General features: G+C 34.8%; 1 protein-coding gene across 2 annotated transcripts; it reads left to right on the top strand.

Annotated features, from left to right (window-relative positions):
• The first annotated feature begins 6475 nt into the window (after positions 1-6475).
• On the top strand, positions 6476-17433 carry LOC126697167 (protein RNA-directed DNA methylation 3). 2 transcript variants are annotated; one of them, XM_050394055.1, is made up of 18 exons: positions 6476-6710; positions 8871-9124; positions 9238-9393; positions 9516-9674; positions 9762-9845; positions 10603-10670; positions 10764-11099; positions 11194-11245; positions 11313-11468; positions 11574-11726; positions 11840-11942; positions 12038-12187; positions 12276-12330; positions 12424-12488; positions 12726-12783; positions 14345-14378; positions 14490-14550; positions 14646-17433. In XM_050394055.1, the coding sequence occupies exons 1-18, from the start codon at positions 6536-6538 to the stop codon at positions 17234-17236; spliced, it is 4710 nt and encodes a 1569-aa protein (XP_050250012.1). In that variant the 5' UTR covers positions 6476-6535; the 3' UTR covers positions 17237-17433. The 2 variants fall into 2 exon arrangements, with proteins under 2 accessions (XP_050250012.1, XP_050250011.1); XM_050394054.1 differs by having other exon boundaries at positions 14342-14378.
• Positions 17434-20372: the final 2939 nt, after the last annotated feature.

Genomic DNA, 20372 nt, shown 5'->3' with positions numbered 1-20372 from the left:
GGTTCACGTTGATATTTGGCTAATGGAAGCCGACCACGTTGTTTACGTTTTTCTTTTGCTTCTGTGTTTTTTGTTTACCATGATGATGAACCAGAACATTCAAGTCTCTGTGCTTATTGCTTATCATGATGATGAACATGAAGTAAACCCCCGAAATACACAAGAAGTTGAGGTTTATATTTGTTTAGTACGATAACGATTTAAAAACACAAATAAAATAAAGCTAATTAAGCCATCTTTTAGATCAATAAGTTTTACTATCTTTAAGCACTTTTTTCTAGCATATTGCGAAAGTGAAGTTGGCCTGCAACCAAAGCCATTTTTAGGTCAACTTTCTTCTGAAATTTTTAATAAGTATATAACGTAGACATGACTGGACAAAGATTTGAAGTTCATTGATTTTCTTCGAATATAAATTTAGCCTGAGAAAGACTGTATAAGTTGATTTTTGCTAGTCAACGTTTCATGACTATATATAACAATTATCTAACCTATTCATAACAATATAAAGCTTTTTTGCTGCTGCCTCATTGATGATATGATGAAGAAATCAATTATTTATTGATCAAGAAAGTGAAACCTAAAACAAGAACATCAATATCCAGCCCCATAAAGTGGAAACATATATGCAAAACGAGTCATCATCATGACATGGTAAGACAGGAGAGGGGTGGCGGTGGCGAGGAATAAAAGAAACCATAGTTGTCATTACATCTGGGGGAGCAATATGATGATGACTAAAACATTGTCATTGCGTGACACAAAAGAAAATGACAAATTAATTATAAAATGGATATATATTCGTTATATAATTTGATATAAGTACAGAAACAACACTTGGAGCGTAGTTTGCTACTTATATAATCATTCTTAAGGTTTGTTTGGATATCGCTTATTGCTGAAAACTAAAAATACTGTAGTAAAATAATTTTTAAATGTGTAAATAGTACTGTATGACCCAGTTTTCATGAAAATTTTGTTGAATTAGACAACTTATGGGTCCTGTGAACAGTGCACGAGACCCACTGACAGAGACACAAACACGTTGAAAAACGTTTTTAGAGCAATCCAAACTAACACTCATTCATTAAAAAATTGCTGAAAATATATAGAGTAATTATCATGTGGAACATGCGAGTACAATTTTTCTTCTTCCTCTTCCATTTGATTGATAAAAAATAAATAAATTGAAGTTATATTTTTGTATGCTAATGGGAGAGAAATTGAAGATAGACAATATGAACAAAGCCATATTTTGAGAAATATTTTCCGCAAACTAATTTCATTTGTGTGTTGGAGTATGCTTAATGTTGGAGGGAGATCCAAAAGCTAAGTGAAATAAGTTTCCACAACCAATGAGTTTTGTTAGGGTTTTATACCATGGTTGTTGATTATGATTGAGTGAATTAACAAATTATTTGATTATGTCTATTTATGAATTATGTGTAAACAATTAAAATTAAAGCACATATGGTATGTAAATGTGCCACCAATCACAATAACAATGTCCTAAAAGTTTCTAACATGCCATAAAACTATTTTAGCAACTTTTAAAGTGGTTGTTGTACTTTAAAATAATATGTTCCATGTACAAGGTTGGTTGCTCAGTGATATAATTGAGCTCATTTCTATGGTCAAATCTAAATTTAAGGGTCTGTTTGGATACCGCTTATTACTGAAAACTAAAAAACTAAAAATTGAAAACACTGTAGCAAAATCATTTTTAAATGTGTGAATAGTACCGTTAGACCCAGTTTTAATGAAAATTTTGTTGAATTAGACAACTTGTGAGTCTCATGAACAGTGCACGGAATCCACTGATAAAGATGCAAACACGCTGAAAAACGTTTTCAGTGCAATTCAAATTAAGACTAAGGATCTGTTTGGATACCGTTTATTACTAAAAACTAAAAATGTTGTAGCAAAATAATTTTTAAATATGTGAATAGTGTCATGGGACCTAATTTTAATGAAAATTTTTGTTGAATTAGACAACTTATGGGTCCCGTGAACAGTACATGGGACCCACTGACAAAGACACAAATGCGTTGAAAAACGTTTTCAGCGCAATCCAAATTAACACTAAGGGTTTGTTTGGATATCGCTTATTGTTGAAAACTGAAAATACTGTAACAAAATAATTTTTAAAAGTGTGAATAATATCATGAGACTCAATTTTAATGAAAATTTTGCTGAATTAGACAACTTGTGAGTATCATAAACAGTACACGAGATTCATGACAAAGACACAAACGCACTGAAAAACGTTCTCAGCGCCGTCCAAACTAACGTATCTAGAAGGAACTATAGTAGAAGGAACAATGATAAATCTTTTTAGGCCCAAGAGCCCACACCCACAATCATTAAAAACTAAAAAGAAAGGTCAATTGGGCTCTCTTTGAATCAAATCCAGATTTGTGAAAATTTAATGATGAGACCAAATTCCAGCCCCAAAAAAGGGACCGAATCCTTTAGGGGTCCCGTAAACAGTACATAAGATTCACTGACAGAGACGTAAATGCGTTGAAAAACGTTTATAGTGCAATCCAAATTAATACTAAGGATTTGTTTGGATATCGTTTATTATTGAAAACTGAAAATACTGTAACAAAATAATTTTTAAATGTGTGAATAATATCATGAGACTCATTTTTAATAAAAATTTTGCTGAATTAGACAACTTGTGGATATCATAAACAGTACGCGGGATTCATGACAAAGACACAAACGCACTGAAAAATGTTTTCAGCGCTGTCCAAACTAACGTATCTAGAAGGAACAATGATAAATCTTTTTAGGCCCAAGAGCCCACACCCACAATCATTAAAAACTAAAAGGAAAGGTCAATTGGGCCCTTTTTGAATCAAATCCAGATTTGTGGAAATTTAATGATAAGACAAAATTTCAGCCCCAAAAAAGGGACCGAATCCCAGCCCAGATCGAAAAGATTTAAGCGCAAAAAAGCCCAAATTTCATGCTTTTTTGCAAAATCAAGAACACGTCACCTCTAATGGTTTGAGTTCTTGATTACAATTCCATTATATGAAGAATTTGAAATGGTAATCAAGTTATGATTTCTTATCAACCTATAAATTATATGATAAGGAGACCGTGGGTAGAGAATGAAATGCAACATTTAGACATACATCATGCAAAATATTGTTAGTGTAATTTTGTTTTCACTATATTGTTGTTTTACTTAGAAACACCTATAGGTACTTATAAAAAAAAACTCAGAAACACATATGGTATTGCCGTATGGCTAGTAAGACACACTATTAGTGTAACGTTTAAACCAGTGTTTATAATAACACAAAATTAATTGTATATTACAAAAACGTAAAAAAATAGTTGTATATTACAAGCTTAAAGTATATTTTTGGCCTTAGAAGTTTAAAATTGTTTTCATTTTAGTCCTTTAAGTTTCAAATTTTTCATTTTGGCCCTTCATAAATCAAGTATACTTTTTCCCCTTAAAAGTATACTTGACTTAGTTTTCTATTTGGTCCTTTACGTTTATTTTGACCTTTCATTTTAGCCCTTCATAAAAATAATAATTTTGAAATATAAAGGACTAAACAAAAAATAAAAACGTAATGGACAAGAATAAATTTTTGAAAAGTAAAAAGCCAACACGATAACGAATCAAACATGAAGGCACCCAAAAAAAAAAAAAAAAATTTAAAGGATAAAAATGAAAACAGCCCCAATATTTAAGGGTCAAAAGTATATCTAAGTTAAAAAAAATAAAAATAAAAATAAAACCAAATAGTAGAATAACGAAAAGTTGATAAGAACAAAACCATTCATCTATTAAATAATGTTAGTAAAAAATTAATAGTAAAGTTAATAGTAAAAATTTATAATAAAATTATTTTTAAAAGTTGTACATGTGATAATTAGGTAAGATATTTTTTTAGAACAACCACAATTTTTATGATCCAAGTTTCTTGAGTAAGTTGGATCATAGAAAAAAAGCTAGATCAACTTTAAAAAAAAAAATTATAATTCAATAGTTATAACAAAAAGCAACAATATGGGTTTGGATATTTTTGTTGAGATAGAAATTTTTTTTTTTCTTTTGAAAAACAAACTTGTTGAATTACAAAAAGCTCTTGACAATTTTGATTGTGTCGTATATGAACAGTCTTGTGCTAGATATTGCTAATTAGCATATATAACAATTGAACTTATTGTGGAATGTGAAAGGACCACAATTGAACTTATTGTGGAATGTGGAATGAAGTAGTACAAATATTAACCCAATCACAATTTTTTGTTGTCGTTTCTTTAAAAAAAAACTTTTTGTTTTCCTTTCCAATTATTTAATACTAGTTAGTGACGTGAGTCTTTAATTTGTTATTAAGTTTTTTTGGTAGAACTTTAATTTTTATTATCAAACATACAAAATAGTGAGACTATAGGGTAGTGTGTTACCAAAAAAAAAAAAAAAAAAACAACAACAACAACAACAACAACAAACAGTACAGTGTGTTGGGAAAAGTTTTTTAGCTTTTTGTCTTTTTTTTTTTTATTATTATTTATCAATAATATAATTTTTGGTTTTTTTGAAAACAAGATAGCTCATAGCTTTTAATTTCTCTCTCAATTTTTTTTTTTTTAATTTTACTTTAGTTTTACATTATTCATAGCAAAGAAGTTAAAATTATTCCTTCTCAAACAAAAAAAAAAAAAAAAAGAAGTTAAAATTTTTAACATTTATCAACTCAAAAAATTACTTTATCTATTTTAATAACACACTTTACAATATACCCAATATCAAAACTTCTATTTTTCACATTATCTAAAAACTATTTATTTTTTTATTAATTTCTCTCTCTCTATCACAGTGTCACTCTCTCTTTTTTTCTTTGTATGAATCTCTTCTCTTCTTGTTTGAAGCAAACCCACAAGGCCACCTCCATAAACCCACAACCCCACATTTCGGTCATCCTCTCTCAGTAGCCCCTTGCTCTGGCCATCCTCTCTATCTCGCTTCCTTTCTTTTGATTTTGCTCAAACCCAAATTTAAAATCTCGAGGTTTTCCTCTTGGGGTGAAAAAAGAAAATGAAAGAAAGGTTGGTGAAAGAAGAAAAGAGAGAATAAAGTGAGACCGGTGAGAAAAAAAAGAAAGAAGAAAAGAGAGAGAATAGTGAGAGAGAAGTAATTTTTTTTTCTTTTTTAAGTGTTGAGCCACAATCGACTGTCATATATGGCAGTCTACTGTAGCTTAGTTGCCAAAAATTTTGAGTACAACAACCTTGCTGTAGTGTGTTTTTTTGGAATGAGTTGCTAAAATAAGTTTTTAGCATTTTTCACATCTTTGATGTGAATGCTCTAACATAAAAGTTATTAAAACTATATATTTGGATAAATATTACGTAAATGATAAAATTAAGGTACAATATCTTAGGTGCTGTATCTTAGGTTTTTCTCTTAATATTTAACCATGAGACTATTTAACTAAAAAATACACTTTCATTCATGACAGAATTTTAAGAGGGGAATTTAAGAGGGTAAAAAAACCCACATGCAGTAAACGTATTGTCACTGCACGCATTTAAACGTACTTCACAAGTTTTTATCTAATATGGTAGTTGCTACATATTAATCTTTTGATATTTCCTGGGTGCAAATAAAAAAAATATTTACTCTAAAACTTCAAACATACTTCACAAGTTTTTATTTGTTGTACATTAATCTTTTGATATTTCCTAAGTATCAATTATTAATAAATAAATAAAAATCCTGCCTATAAAAGATTAATAGGATCAGTTTCAATCTGTTAGAGATATAATAATTTTAAAGAAATTACAGATTACAACTAGTTCACATACTTGTATCAAAGCAGTTTAGAATAACTCAAAATGGCTAAAATATATCCTACTCATATGCCTTTATAACAATATTTGAATGATCATACACAACCTATAAATGTCAAAAGCAACAAGCCTACTAATCCAAAAAGAAAAGAAAAGATCATTAACCAAATTCATCACTTTATTAGAGATTAAACATATATGGGTGGTTTTCAATTTAAACCTATAATCTCAAAATTTTCAAATTAAAACACACATTTTCTAAAACAGTTTCAATTTAGTCCATTAATTAGTTTCTTTTATAATAATATTGAAGAAATCCACCACCATTTTGTTGAATTACAAATAAAAACGACTTTGTATAGGAAAAATTAATAGAATGTTTCATTAGAAACCTTATAAAAAGTATGGGCTTTAACTGAAAACTTTAGAATTATGGGATAATTTATTTTGATGGATTATATAATAATAATTTTTTTTTGAGAAACGAATAAATTTAAAATTTAAAACCATAATATAGGGTTTAAAATGTAAAAAAACGGTTATCCCGCAAATATGGAAAATAAAAAAACAACAAAAAAATCACAAACCAAGAGAGAAAGGACAAGACTGTAAATTCGCATAAGATTCCACGTATAAATTTTCGGTCCAGTGTTTTCCCAGTCACTCTCATCCGCACTCTCTTTCTCACTCTTCTTTCAGTTCGTCTCTTCAAATGCAGAAGGGGAAGGGCAAAGGCGTTGCCGGAAAAACCACCGCCGGGAAAGGAAAGGGCGGCGACGATGACAAGACCGGCGGAAAGAAGCGGAGGAATCGCGAGATCCTTCAGTTCTTCGAGGACGCTGCTGGCGAGGACTCCGATTCCAGCTTCGACTTCGACGATGAGTTTGGTATATAATGCATTTCCAATCTCTCTCTCTTGTATGATCGCTCTTTATCTTTGTGTGCGTTTAGGTTAGGGTTTTGAGGTGGATTTTTGGAGTGATTTTTTTGAAATGGACCTACTTTTTTTTTTGTTGAAATTCTCTCTCTCTCTCTCTCTCTCTCTCTCTCTCTCTATGTTTGGTGCCTTGGATGGTCGTTTTGTTTGCGTTCAGGTTTTTGGTGGGGATATTTAGGGTTTTGGGGACAATTTTGGAGCTTGATTAGTGAAAATGGTTTTGAATTTTAACAAAAAAAGTTGGATTTTAGGGTTATGCGGAGCTAAAATTGGGGTTTCTTTTTTTAAATTCCTTAAATATTTTCGTTTGAATTTTGTGGTGTTCAGCTTGAAATGTGTTTGATCATAGTGTTTTAGGGTTCTGTGTGTTTTGATTGAAAAATGTGGGTGTTTGTCTCTGTTTTGGGGTTTTGTTTGGATGATTTGGGACAATGGATTGAGTAATAGGTTTACGCCTTTACGGTGCTTGATTTTTTAGCAATGCTGTTGAATTTCTGCTGCTTTAGTTGCTTGCAGGATATTGGCTTTTAGGATGTGATTGTTAAAATGTTTTTCTTTGTAGTAATAGTACAGAATAGAAATGATGTAATTTGTACTCTCTCATCGCATGCACGGACATATATGTGATATACTTGAAATACTGCACGTGTATGTACTAGTTTTTGCCATGGTTGCTGGTCTCAAACTAAGTTCTGGTGAATTGTTGCGGTAATGCCTGTAAAACCATTCTTTGATTATTATGTGCAGCAAATATATACGATATACGTAAATGGTTCATTTATTTGATTTTTACTTTTTTTAACTTTTCTTTCTTTGAATGCCCCATTAGATGGTTGGTTTCTATTCTTGTTATAATAAGGCCGGATGCAAGGGCTACTATTATGTAGCTGGGTTTTTTTCATGGTTCAGACTTTTGAGTATAATAGGATATTGTGGACATCAAAGCCACAAACCAACATCAAACCTTTATCTTGTCTCATTTGTCATAAGCTTATTGAGCATTTTTGGGGAGATGTCCCAGGCTGGCTGCATGTTGTTTGCTACAGATATAGTTTTTGTTACTGAAACTTGGTTGAGAAAGGTAAGTGGCACCTCATATTGGTAAAAGTAGGAGTAGAACTGGGCTGTGGTGAAAATTTATGCCTAAAAGAGGCCTTTTACCTAATTTTAGATCGATTGTTCCTGAGGGAGAGATTGAGCCAGAAGTTCCTGCTAATATTTATTTGTTTATTATGGATGGATGAGGGGAACTGGTCTAATATGACTTTTCGATCTATGACCTATTTCAATGCATATGCTGGCATGAAAAGTATGATGACATGTATCAATTTGAGAATAGACTAGAATAGAAAGATTTAATAGAAGATATAACTCTAGTTAGAGTTAATGGAGTTGAATTTAGAGGCTTTTTTGTTATATGTAACTTATACCAAGATGGGTCATGATCTATGATTTTAGTGTACAACTTGAAATGAAATAAGGTTTCTTGTGCTCAATCCTTATGGCCTGGCATGTGCCGTCACGAGTGAATTCGCTTATTGATTGCACATTACATGCATTAAGAGTACAACTCTATCACACTGTTTCTTTGCATTTAGTCTACAACTGTGTCATATTGTTTTATATATAAATTTAGGGTGCCTCCAAAAGATTTTGATGTGAAGATAAATGCTTTGCTCCACTTGATGTTAAAAACTTAAAAACATTTGTTGACAAAGGAGCATGATTTTCCAATGAGGTCTAGCTCAAATGTTACCTCCACTTGTTAGAGCAAGGTTTTTTTTTTTTTTGGTTGGGGGGGGGGGGGTGTTGGGGTGGAGGGCTTGGGTTCAAGACCCATCAGGAGCATCTGTGACTTACCAAAATAAAATAAAGAAGAGCATGGTCTTCTGGCTGGTTATTTAGTCTGGATTTTGATTTCTGACCAGAACAGTAGTGCTGATGGCACAATGTAATTTGATCAATTTTACTTGGATTTATTGTTCATTAACACCCCCCCCCCCCCACCCCCACCCAAAAAATAATAATAAAAAATTTTTAACATTGCAATTTGATCAATGTGGGCATGTTTAATTTATCTTCCGCTTCCTTTTCCAATCATTGGGAACAGATTTTGCAGAAGAAGATTTTGATACAGAGTCAAAAATTGACAAGGAACCAGGAAAAGCCCAGAGCCTTCCCCTTTATCCCAAAGAGGAGGAGATGAATGAGGAAGAATTTGATAAAATGATGGAAGAACGCTACAAGGATGGTTCTAATTTCGTCAGATATGCTGAGGATGATTTTGAGAACAAAAGATCGATTGATAGAAATAATATTATACCTTCAGCTAGAGATCCAACCATCTGGAAAGTTAAATGCATGGTATAGTACTCGGAGTATTGTTTTGATAATTCACAATGCCTATTTTAAAACTTCTCTTTCCCTTGTGTCAGCTTTCCATTGTGTTGTGTTTAATTGAAACTCGTTGACTGTAGGTTGGACGTGAGAGGAATTCAGCTTTTTGTCTTATGCAGAAGTATGTAGACTTGAAATCATTAGGTACCAAACTTCAGATAATATCTGCATTTGCTCTTGATCATATAAAGGGTTGTATTTACATTGAAGCTGACAAGCAATTTGATATTATTGAGGTAATATATTTTTGCATATTGGATAATCTGATGATATTGTGATCGCCAGTGCTAGTATAGTTTCTCCTATAGCCAATGCTATTATTAGTATACTAATGGCTATGATATGAATTTGTATTCAGGCATGTAAAGGGCTTACTACTATATACTCCTCTCGAATAGCTATAGTCCCAAAAAATGAAGTTTCTCATTTGTTATCTTCCCGAATTACGCGCAATGAAGTTTCTGAGGGCTCATGGGCTCGTGTGAAGAATGGGAAATACAAGGGAGACTTGGCACAGGTACTGTGTACTCAATTTGACTTTGTTGCTTTCTGGCTGCATTTTTTACTTACATACATATGGTTTTTTTTTTTTTTTTTTTTGTAGATTGTGGCTGTGAATGATGCACGAAAAAGAGCAACAGTGAAGCTTATACCAAGAATTGATCTACAAGCAATGACTGCAAAATTTGTAATGCCAAAATTTTTTTTTTTCCCGCAGTAGTTTCCTTATTTTTATTTTCGTGGAAATAATTAATGTTTTTTGCCAGTATCATTTGATATAAAAAAATGACTGCATCAAATTTGTGTACCTGCTTAAATGATGGGTTTTATGGAATTGGCAATGACAAGTCTCAGAGTCAGTGGCTATTTCCTAGGCAAAAACTTGCATTTTATGTTACCTTTTTTATATTTTACCATAATTGTATATCATCTCTTGCTTTTTTAAACAGTAGAGTTGTACCATTATAATTCCCCCTTCCCCATGGGGGGAAATTATGATGTGTAGATGATGTTCTCAAAATTATGGTTTGCTAATTCATTAATAGTTATAAATAATTAATTCCAAATATGTGTTGTCATGTAAATATTCTTCTTAGTTTTCATGCAACCAAGAAATGTTGGGAGTTGATATTCAGTTGAACTTGGCCTACTCTACTATGAACTGAGCCTCTCAAAGATACTAGACAGCCATGTTCTATTGCCAACCCTGTTATATGGCCTTTCTTAAACCAGTGTACCTTTTGGGTCTCTCATTGTCTTTGCAACACTTTAAACATGAACCCTTTTGCCTTTATTTATATATTTGCTAGACCCTTTTTCTTATCACTATAAATAAGTAGATTCCAATTAAGTTTGTTACAATCAGATGTTGGTTTAATTGGATATCTAGTTGTTTAGAAGTTGTGGTGCTGTGTGTGTTAAAATCAGAACATCCTTTTTTACAGGGTGGGGGAGTTAGCCTCAAGAAAAATGCCACTCCAGCACCAAGATTGATCAGCACAAGTGAACTTGAGTAATATGCATGATCTTGTCTTTTATTTTTTATATAGTTCATCTTGGATTTCTCAGCTTCTTATGTGTGTGTGTTCATGTTAAACCTTTGTAGGGAGTTCCGGCCTCTCATTCAGTACAGACGTGATCGTGACACCAACAAGCTTTTTGAGGTTCTTGATGGTCTGATGCTCAAGGATGGATATTTATACAAGAAAGTATCAATAGATTCTTTAAGCTGCTCGGGAGTTATGCCATCTGAAGAGGAGCTCCTGAAGTTTAAATCTTCTGAGAATAATGAAACTGATGATTTGGAGTGGCTTACACAGCTTTATGGTGAACGAAAGAAAAAACGGGTTATAAGAAGTGATAAAGGTGGTGGGAAAGGAGAAGGCTCATCAGGATCTAGTGGTGCGAACAGCTTTGACCTGCATGATCTTGTTTGTTTTGGGTGAGTCCTATACAAACTTACATAGCATTCATTATCCATTTATATTCCTTATTCTTATCTAACTTCTTTGTATTTGTTCTTTTTGCTACCTCAGCCGGAAAGATTTTGGAATTATCATAGGCATTGAGAAAGATGATAGTTACAAGGTATGCAATTGGTTAATTTTCTTTATTCTTTTATTATTGGTCACTTACCTCCTATTTAATATTCTAGATTTTGAAAGAGGGTCCAGAAGGACCTGTTGTGGTGTATGTCCAACTGAAAGAGTTAAAGAGTGGACCCTTTGATATGAAATTTACTGCTTTAGATCAGCACATGAAGCCCATATCTGCCTGTGATACTATCAGGGTTTTGGAAGGATCATCTAAGGTTTGAAACTAGTTTCAAATTGAAATGTCTTTTAAATGTAGTTTTCTGGAGTATGGTAACCTTTGAAGACTTAAACTTTGTATGCTTGTTTATCTCACTTTGCAGGGTAGGCAAGGCATTGTTAGGCAAATCTACAGAGGCACCATCTTTTTATATGATGAGAATGAAGCAGAAAATGGTGGTTATTTCTGTGCTAAATCTCAAATGTGTGAGAAAGTCAAATTATCTAGTGATGTGTGCAATGAAAAGGTTGAAAAGGTTGTGAGAAAGCACCCATAGTTCCTTTTTTACATTTCTTTTTTTTTTTGGTGGGGGAGAGGGGGAGTTGTTCCTGGTGTTATTTTTAATATTCCTTGTTCTCCCTCATTCAGGGTGGTGAATCAGCTTCCTTTGGTTTCGAAGACTTCCCATCATCTCCTAAGTCACCTCTTTCACCAAAAAAGCCATGGCAAGCTAGAGAAAACCGTCAGGAATGTATGTATTGGTGTTTTCAGAGTCCTAATTTTGAGCTATCAGCTGTGGATGCCTGGACTTATGCCTGCCTACTTAACAAATGTTTTTCAATGCAGTCAATCGTGGGGATAAAGATGCAATGTTCTCCATTGGTCAAACCTTGAGAATCCGTGTTGGTCCTCTAAAGGGATACCTCTGCCGTGTTTTAGCTATACGCCATTCTGATGTTACAGTGAAACTTGATTCTCAGCACAAGGTTCTTACAGGTTTGTTAATGATGGTCAGCTCTTACTCTGTTGGATTTGGTTTTTTGTCACTGGTATGACGTATCTCCATGTGTTGTTATTCCTGCAGTTAAAAGTGAGCATCTTACTGAGGTTCGTGGGAAAAGCTCTACCGTACCTATGAGGTACACTTTTACAACCATAATGATTCTTCTCGATATGATTTTGATTACTTTTATGCAATATCCATTCTAACTTGCTTCTTACAAACTTAAAAGTGAGGATCTGGAGTCGGGTTCTTTAAAACCATTTGATCTGCTTGGAGCCGAAGGCAGCTCTAGAGGTAGGGATCTATTTATTTGTCAAAAGTTTGAAAATAAATTCTGGAGCAGTATATTCATGAAAATAATTGGAGAAGATTCTCCCTCTGTAACACAAAGTTTTAGTTTTATTATTTTACCTTGCATTTTTGTTTCATTTAAGATATATATTTTTCTTCTAGTTTTTCAGCTTAATGTTTATGGAGTGTGATTTATAGAATTTCTCTTCCTCCTCTTTTTTTTTTTTTTTTTTTTTAAAGATTGGATGGATGGAGCAGGAACATCAGCAGGGAGTTCTGGGTGGAATTCTGGAGGAAGGTACTATTCTGGTGATATCTTGTATCTCTCTTTCAATTCATGCTGTAAAACTTTCCAAAATAATCTTAAAGCATATGTTGGAGATGGCTACTGGACCTTGCATAATGATGTTGTGTATTTATTTATTTTTTTTTTTGCTTTAGGGCTTGTTGTCATCTTTTCATATTTATCAAAAGCCATCACTTTCAAACTTTTCACGATCAAGCTTGTGACTCTTGAATTTCCCCATTCAGTGTTGGATTTGTTCTTCTCAAACTGTACAAAATGTGAATGGAGATGTCAAATTTTTAGGACAACCAAACCATCCATAAATGATTTGCCTCTGTTGGTATATGAACCTTTTTTGATGCAACCTGTGCTTTTTAAATTTTTTTTTTTTTTTTTTATGCAACCTGTGTAATTATTAAAAGATACATTTGTTTAAATGTGGGTAAGAATGTCATGCATAAGCATTGATCATGGTCTAGGATTGAGTGAATCAAAAACCACATGATATGTGTGGGAGCTGATTTCATTGGTCTTTTGAATATAATGGAGATCCTGCAGAGCCTTTTAAAATGAGAAATGTTCCATTAATTAGGCAAGATTAGTGTGGAAGTGGGGGTTCACCCTTTTAATTAAAACACTTATGAATGACAGGATGTTAGGTATATTGCTGTATGACTTCACTTTGAGAAAACATATATTTGAAGCTCTTCTAATTCGTTGCCTACTGTTCTTTATTCACATTTATTTGTGTTATAAAATTTGGACCGATTTTTTTCATCTGATTATTTGAAATACTTGCTTTTTTGCTTTTTACCTGAATGACTGCTCAAATTCACTGGATTAATCATGACATTACTTATTTGAAATGGAAGTGTGGTAGTATTGCTGAGTGTATTCTAGAAATCCCTAGAAGATTTAATAATTTGGGGGCTATAATTGGGTTTCCTATCTTGGTGAGGATGGTTCTACATGTAGGTTTTGTGTAGATTACGTATATAATGTACATAACAATGAAACTGCATTATTGACTTCTTGTTCTATGCATCTTTTCTTTTTTTCTTTTGTTATTGATTCTGGCTTGGTGGTGTGGGTTCTAGTAAGCTCAACTGATAAAGATTCTTGTCATTTAACGGGCGAACTAGGTTTGAATCCCACCTACGCCAAAAAGAAAACTATTAGTGTCTTGGCTTGATGGTAAAGAGCCATCATCTTGTAACAGACATCATGTGTTCAAAGTCCCCTATTGTATTTATCAAAAAATGATTCTGGCTTGTTGGTGTTCAGCCTTTCTTTCAGGGGCAAGCCCTGCATTCAAACCGCACCTGATGCATTAACTCATGATCTACACATTGACAAAAACACAGTTCTAATTTGGGAGTGAACTTATAACAGTAATATTAGTATCACTGCCTCACTCTAGAATGTCATGTTGTTTGTCCATTTATCATTCCACAAATGTTTTATTAGAAAAAAGATATCTTATGTCTATGTGAGCAATTTCTTGCAGGAGATCATGCTCTTTTTCTTCGTTTTTATTTATATTCTGACCCTGGTGAGCAATTTCTTGCAGTAGCTCTTGGCCTAGTTTCCCTGCCTCAGGCATTTCGGTTGGTTCTGAACTTCCTCTAAATATTTCAGTTCATCTTTGTGTTTGTGTGTTTAAGTTTTTCATTCATCTGTGGCAATTTCTTAATTCAAAAATTTTCTGGTGATACCAGCTTCAGCCAGAGTCCAGTTCAGCAAATCCTTTCAGTTCCGAGGCCAATGATGCCAAAAAAGGTATGTAGAGCACTGTCTGTATAAACTATGAAATTTATAATAAGTTCGTCAATTGTGTAAATTTGGTTCATTGTTTCTCTGTTATAATTTAATAGATGTGGAAAATGCTGCTTGGGAGACCAAAGCGGCTCCAAATCAGAGTTCATCCTGGGGCGCTGCAGCAGCTAATGAGAAATCATCCTGGGGTGCTGGGACAGCTAAAGAAAATTCATCTTGGGGTGCTGCTGCAGCTAACGAGAAATCATCCTGGGGTAAATCTACACCCGATGGAGATCTGGGAAGTTCTTCAAAAGTTGCTGGAGACAATTGGGGCAAAGGAAACCTTAAAGTTGGAACTCCAACTGATTCTTCAAATAATGCTGCAACCACCTGGAAAAAGAATACAGTGTCTGATGATCAAGATGGTTGGAAAACATCAGAGGAACCCTGGAAAAAGGGTAAGAGTGTTAGTGCAAGCCCAACTGGTGGAAAGAATCAACCAGATTCTTGGGGCAAAGGTAAAGATACAGTTGAAGTTGGGTCATGGAATCAACAGAAATCTTGGGACAAAGGCAAAGATGTAGTTGTTGGTGAGGGATCTGCTTGGGGCAAAGCTGATGATGCAGAAAAAACTGATGAAGCAGGATGGAATAAAGCCAAATTTGCTGGTGGAAGTCAAAATGTAAACTGGGGTAATGTGAAAAATACCAGTGAAGATGCTGTTGGGGATAATGGAAAATCTTGGAATAAAAATGAAGGTTCTTCTTGGAATAAATCAGTTGGAGGGTCTTCGTGGGGTAAACAAGCTGATACAAATGTGGAGAGGAAGGGTTGGGTGGAAAATAAAGAGGATACAGAACAGCAAGATGGTTGGGCGAGGCCAAAAGCATTTGGTGAGGGTCGTGGGTTTGGTGGGAGAGGAAGGGGTAGAGGAAGCCAAGGGCGTGGAGATCAATTTGGCAGGGGAAGATCATCGAGTCAGGGAGAGTTTGGTGGGAACAGTGGTCAGGGAAATAGTTGGACTGGTGATGGAATGTCAACAGGGAATCCTTCTGGTTGGAACAATGATCAAACAGGTGGTTGGGCTAAATCCAAAGCTTCTGATTGGGGTAAAAAAGATGATGGTTGCCAGAATGCTAATGCACCTGATGATAATAATGGATCTGGATGGAACAAAAGATGGGGAGCAGGTAAGGAGATTGGTGAAAGCGGTGACCAATGGAACAATTCAAAACCTTCTCGTGGTGATTGGAGTGCTCCAAAAGCTTCAAATGATGACAAGTCATCTGGTTGGAACAATAAGTCTTCTGCTAATGAAGGAGCTGGTAGTGCTGGGGATGATGGAGCTGGTTGGAACAAAAGAAAAGGTCCTGGTGAAAATCAAAACATGGGGTGGACCAGTAAAGCTAATGATATGGATGGAAACCAATCATCTGGATGGGGTACCAACAGAGTGTCTGGAGACAGGTCCTCTGACTGGAATAAGAAGACCACTGAAAATAAAGAAGAGGGTGAGCATAAAAATCAAGGGGGTGGCTGGAACAGTGGAAAAACTTCAGATCAAGGTTCAGCAACTGGATGGGGTCAAAGTTCTGGTTGGAAAAGTGGATCAAATGTTGGAGAAAACCAGGATGGCGGAAAAGGTAGTTGGAACGCTGGGTCAAGTGATGCCAATAGAAACCAGGATTCTAGTTGGGGTAAAAAAAGTGATTGGAATGGAGGTGGGAACCAGAGTTCTAATTGGGGCAAAAGTAATTGGAACTCTGGATCTGGCGATGCAAGTGAAGACCAAACTGAGAATTTTGGTAATAGGGGAGGTTTTGGAGGTAGAGGTGGAGATAGGGGAGGTTTTAGAGGTAGGGGCCGTTCAGATAGAGGAGGCTTTAGAGGTAGAGGTGGTTTTGGAGGTAGAGGTGGAGACAGGGGTGGTTATGGTGGTAGAGGTGGAGAAGGGGGTGGTTATGGTGGTAGAGGTGGAGAAGGGGGTGGTTTTGGTGGTAGAGGTGGAGACGGGGGTGGTTTTGGTAGGGGTAGATCAGACAGAGGAGGATTTGGAGGTAGAGGCCGTGGAAGGAGGGATCAAAGTGGTGGTTGGAACAACAGTAATGATGGTGCAGGAACTTGGAGTAGCAGAAATGATGGTGCGGGAACTTGGAACAGCAGAAATGACTCTAGTGAGGATAGGCCCACTGACTGGAACAAAGGGGCAGGAGAGGGGTGGAAAAACAAAGATGGTGCAGGAACTTGGAACAGTGGAAGTGGTGATAAGAACAAGTCACAGAGTTGGAATGCAGGAAGTAGTGGAACTAGCAATCAATCTGGTGGTTGGAACAGCCAGGGGTCAGGTTGGAACAAAGGAACAGGTTCAGATAATGCAGGGAGTGGAGATCAAGCTGTTAATGCAGGAGAGGGGTGGAAAAACAAAGATGGTGCAGGAACCTGGAACAGTGGAAGTGGTGATAAGAACAAGTCGCATAGTTGGAATGCAGGAAGTAGTGGAACTAGCAATCAATCTGGTGGTTGGAACAGCCAGGGGTCAGGTTGGAACAAAGGAACAGGTTCAGATAATGCAGGGAATGGAGATCAAGCTGTTAATGCAGGAAGTGGTGGAACTACTAATCAATCTAGTGGATGGAATAGCCAGGGTTCAGGTTGGAACAAAGGTACAGGTAATGGGGGTAAGACTCAGTCATCTGGTTGGAATTAATCAAAAGATGCAAGTCGACCTTGGTTTTAAAATTTGCTCATGTAGGCTGGTGCTGGTATAAATATGTCTATGCTATAGCTTTTGTTTATGTGTATGAACCTTAGATTAATGTACTCCTATGTGAGAGACATTGACTACTTAGGGCTGATGTTGTGCAGTTGGTTGTTATTATAATCTTATATACCAGGTGCTAGCTACTAAGTGGTCTAAGGAGTTTGAAATTCAGAATATGGGTGTGTGTTGCATGCTGGTGCTGGTATAATTTAATCGATTCTATAGCTTCTGTTAATGTGTGTGTGTGTTGCATGCTGGTGCTGGTATAATATATCGATCCTATAGCTTTTGTTTGTGTATGAACCTTAGATATTAATGTACTGATATTGGCTACTTGGGCTGATGTTGAAACTCTCAGAATTTGTGCGTGGCATGCTGGTGATGTTATAATATATCAATGCTATATTTGTGTATGAACCTTAGATGTTAATGTACAGATATTGTTGTGCAATTGGTGGTTATTTTAATCTTATATAACAGGTGCTAGCGACTAAGTGGTCTAATGAGTTTGAAATGCGCAGAATATGTGTATGCGTGTGTGTGCATGCATGTGTGCGAAAATGCCTTATTTTGTTAAGAAGGATTAGGGAATATATGATCTTTAGTCTCTGTGCTTGGGACTCAAGCTTGTGAGAGGTCTGCTTTATAAGATAATCTGCAGTGCGGATGGGTGTGCATTTCTTGTGGGGTGTTCTTAATGCAGCCTGATGCTTAAAAACTTACCCCAATGTGACAGCACCATGGTTCAAACCTAGTGACCAAAGAGGTTGTCTTGTGTTCAACCCTGAACCCACCATGGGGACCGCGGAAGACAAATAAACCCAAAGTGGTTCACAAGAATTCCCAAAACCGATCTGTATTTTTGTTTCTTGTATGTTTATGAATTAAATATAATGCTTTCTTTAGAGGGATTTTTTTGTTTGTTTTAAGTTTAAGATACTGGGGATCAAACTCAGAGGGATTCCTACCAAAAAGGTCAGGTGATAGTCCAAACGCCAAAGAGCTGTTGGTGCTTTCTCTATGGTCTGAAGTTATTTTTATTAATCACCGAATTGTATTTTCTCGAGAAATTATTCACTCTTATCTTTCTTACGACGGGTTCTCAGAATTTGTCACATCAAAAGTTCTGTGACATTTTATTGTTACCTTAAATTCTTACCATCGTGTCTATTTATGAAATGCATCGATCACTTGTTAGCCAGTTAATGTTGCGAATCAAAGCTGATGTTGCTTAGTTATTCATGTCAATCTTGAGAGAAAGATTGACACGAATGATGATTTTTTCCGTTAGAGGTAGTAATTTCCCGACGCCCCCACGGTCCCTTAGAGGGCTTTTTTAAAATTATGACCTAGGCCTAAAAAGTGATATGATTATTTCCATTTAAAGCTTTTTGGTTTACCCCTTTTGGTTGCATTTATGATACGATTTTACTGTTGTTTCTTTGCATATGAAACTTTGAAAATTTAGGCTCTATTTGTTCTGGTGTTGAACGTTTTTTTTTTTTTTCCCCCCCTCGATTATGGAAGTTTGGTGTGGCGAAAAAAAGAAGTCGTCAATCTGAAATCGATTGACTAGGAAAAACAAGTCTTTTGGGACTGAAAATGTTTATCCTTAAAAGGATCGATGGTAAAATATTTACAGATTCGAGAGAATAGAAAATGTTTTGAAAATCATAAAAATAACTTTCGAGTGTCTTGTTGGAGGTTTCAACTTTCAACTATGGTTGTGAACGTGTATAATGGGTGGGTTCAATCCTGCCTAAAATATATGGGTAGAATAGCCATACTCTTCTCCAATTCACTTTAAAAGAAGTCCTCTACTATAGTCTCTACTACATTTCATAATCCATCTGGACCATCTCTGTATAGAAGCATCGTTGGAGTCCTTCAAGATAATAGCTATTATTGTTTAATTGATAGTTACTATTTATTATTTTATTTATCTATTTATTTATTTAGTTATTATTATTATTTATTATTGTGCTCTTGTTTTGAGTATGCTTATAAATTTAATTCTTAATAATTTAATTTTGATTGTGTGATTTCAATGCTCTGTAAAACATTTCCTTCGTTGCTGTGCAGCTAGGATTTGATGAAGTTGGGATTGATGGTTTTTTCAACCAGATGACATAGTGAAATACTTGGTTCAATCTCTGTAGGAGGAAGTGCCCATGCAGTTAAAATTTATTATTTTGGTTCATGCTTGTACTAAGTTATTCGATAAATGCAATATATTTTTGTCCTTTTTTAGAAAAAAACTGTAATTTTATTAAGCAAGAGCAGCCAAATTGACTGAGATTACAGCATTAAAATGTAGAGGAACATCCTCAATTCATATTGAAATATAAGGAAAATTATTGAATATTCCGGGAGTATCATAAATGCATATTCTCCCCTCTCACAAGAATTGTGAGTTCCACTATGAATTTAATTAGTGGACTCACACTTATGTTAGAGAGAGGAGTTTGCATTTATGGTATTCTGGAAGTACTCAATAATTACCCAAAATATAATCATCTATATTGAGTCCTAAGGCATCAAAGTTAATTTGAAACCATTCACTTCATTGTCGTTGAAATTGATGTATCTTTGGATTTGTATGGTTGGTAATGTATCACTGTATGGAGTTTTCTTAGTGTGGATCAAGTTAAGCACACAACAATAGATGAGAGTTTGAGACAGAGGGAGAATGATTTTTTTAGAAATGATTATTGAGTTTGGGTGAAGTAATTAAAATTAAGGGCATTTTAGTCAAAGTAAATTTGTTTGTAGGGTTAATGTAGTCCATTAACTGTATGGAAGGGTAAAACAGACAATTTACAATGTAGGGTGTCATTTGTCTCATTTGTTTTGTTTTGTTTTTTTTGCTAAACAACAACCTTATTTGTCTCATTTGTTATGATTTAGGTGGTGAGTATAAGTTTATATTTTAGGTGCAAAGTGCAAGAACTCATTGTTTAAGGTGCCTTTCTACAATAATTAAACCCAAAAATGAATATGGTCAGATACACAACTGTTTCCCTCTAACCAAATCCAAAAGTTTTATAAACAACCATGTTTGTTTGCAACCCTAGTCAGTGAA

The sequence above is a fragment of the Quercus robur genome, chromosome 8, assembly GCF_932294415.1.
Source record: "Quercus robur chromosome 8, dhQueRobu3.1, whole genome shotgun sequence".
Taxonomy (NCBI): Eukaryota; Viridiplantae; Streptophyta; class Magnoliopsida; order Fagales; family Fagaceae; genus Quercus; species Quercus robur.
The sequence above is the reverse complement of the archived record's forward strand: the minus strand, read 5'-3'. Positions and strand labels throughout refer to the sequence as shown.

Coding starts and splice junctions, on each gene's coding strand:
- LOC126697167 (XM_050394054.1), top strand. CDS start 6,536: ATGCAGAAGGGGAAGGGCAAAGGCGTTGCCGGAAAAACCACCGCCGGG. Junction 6,711..8,870: donor CGACTTCGACGATGAGTTTG/GTATATAATGCA, acceptor CATTGGGAACAG/ATTTTGCAGAAGAAGATTTT. Junction 10,671..10,763: donor ATCAGCACAAGTGAACTTGA/GTAATATGCATG, acceptor AAACCTTTGTAG/GGAGTTCCGGCCTCTCATTC.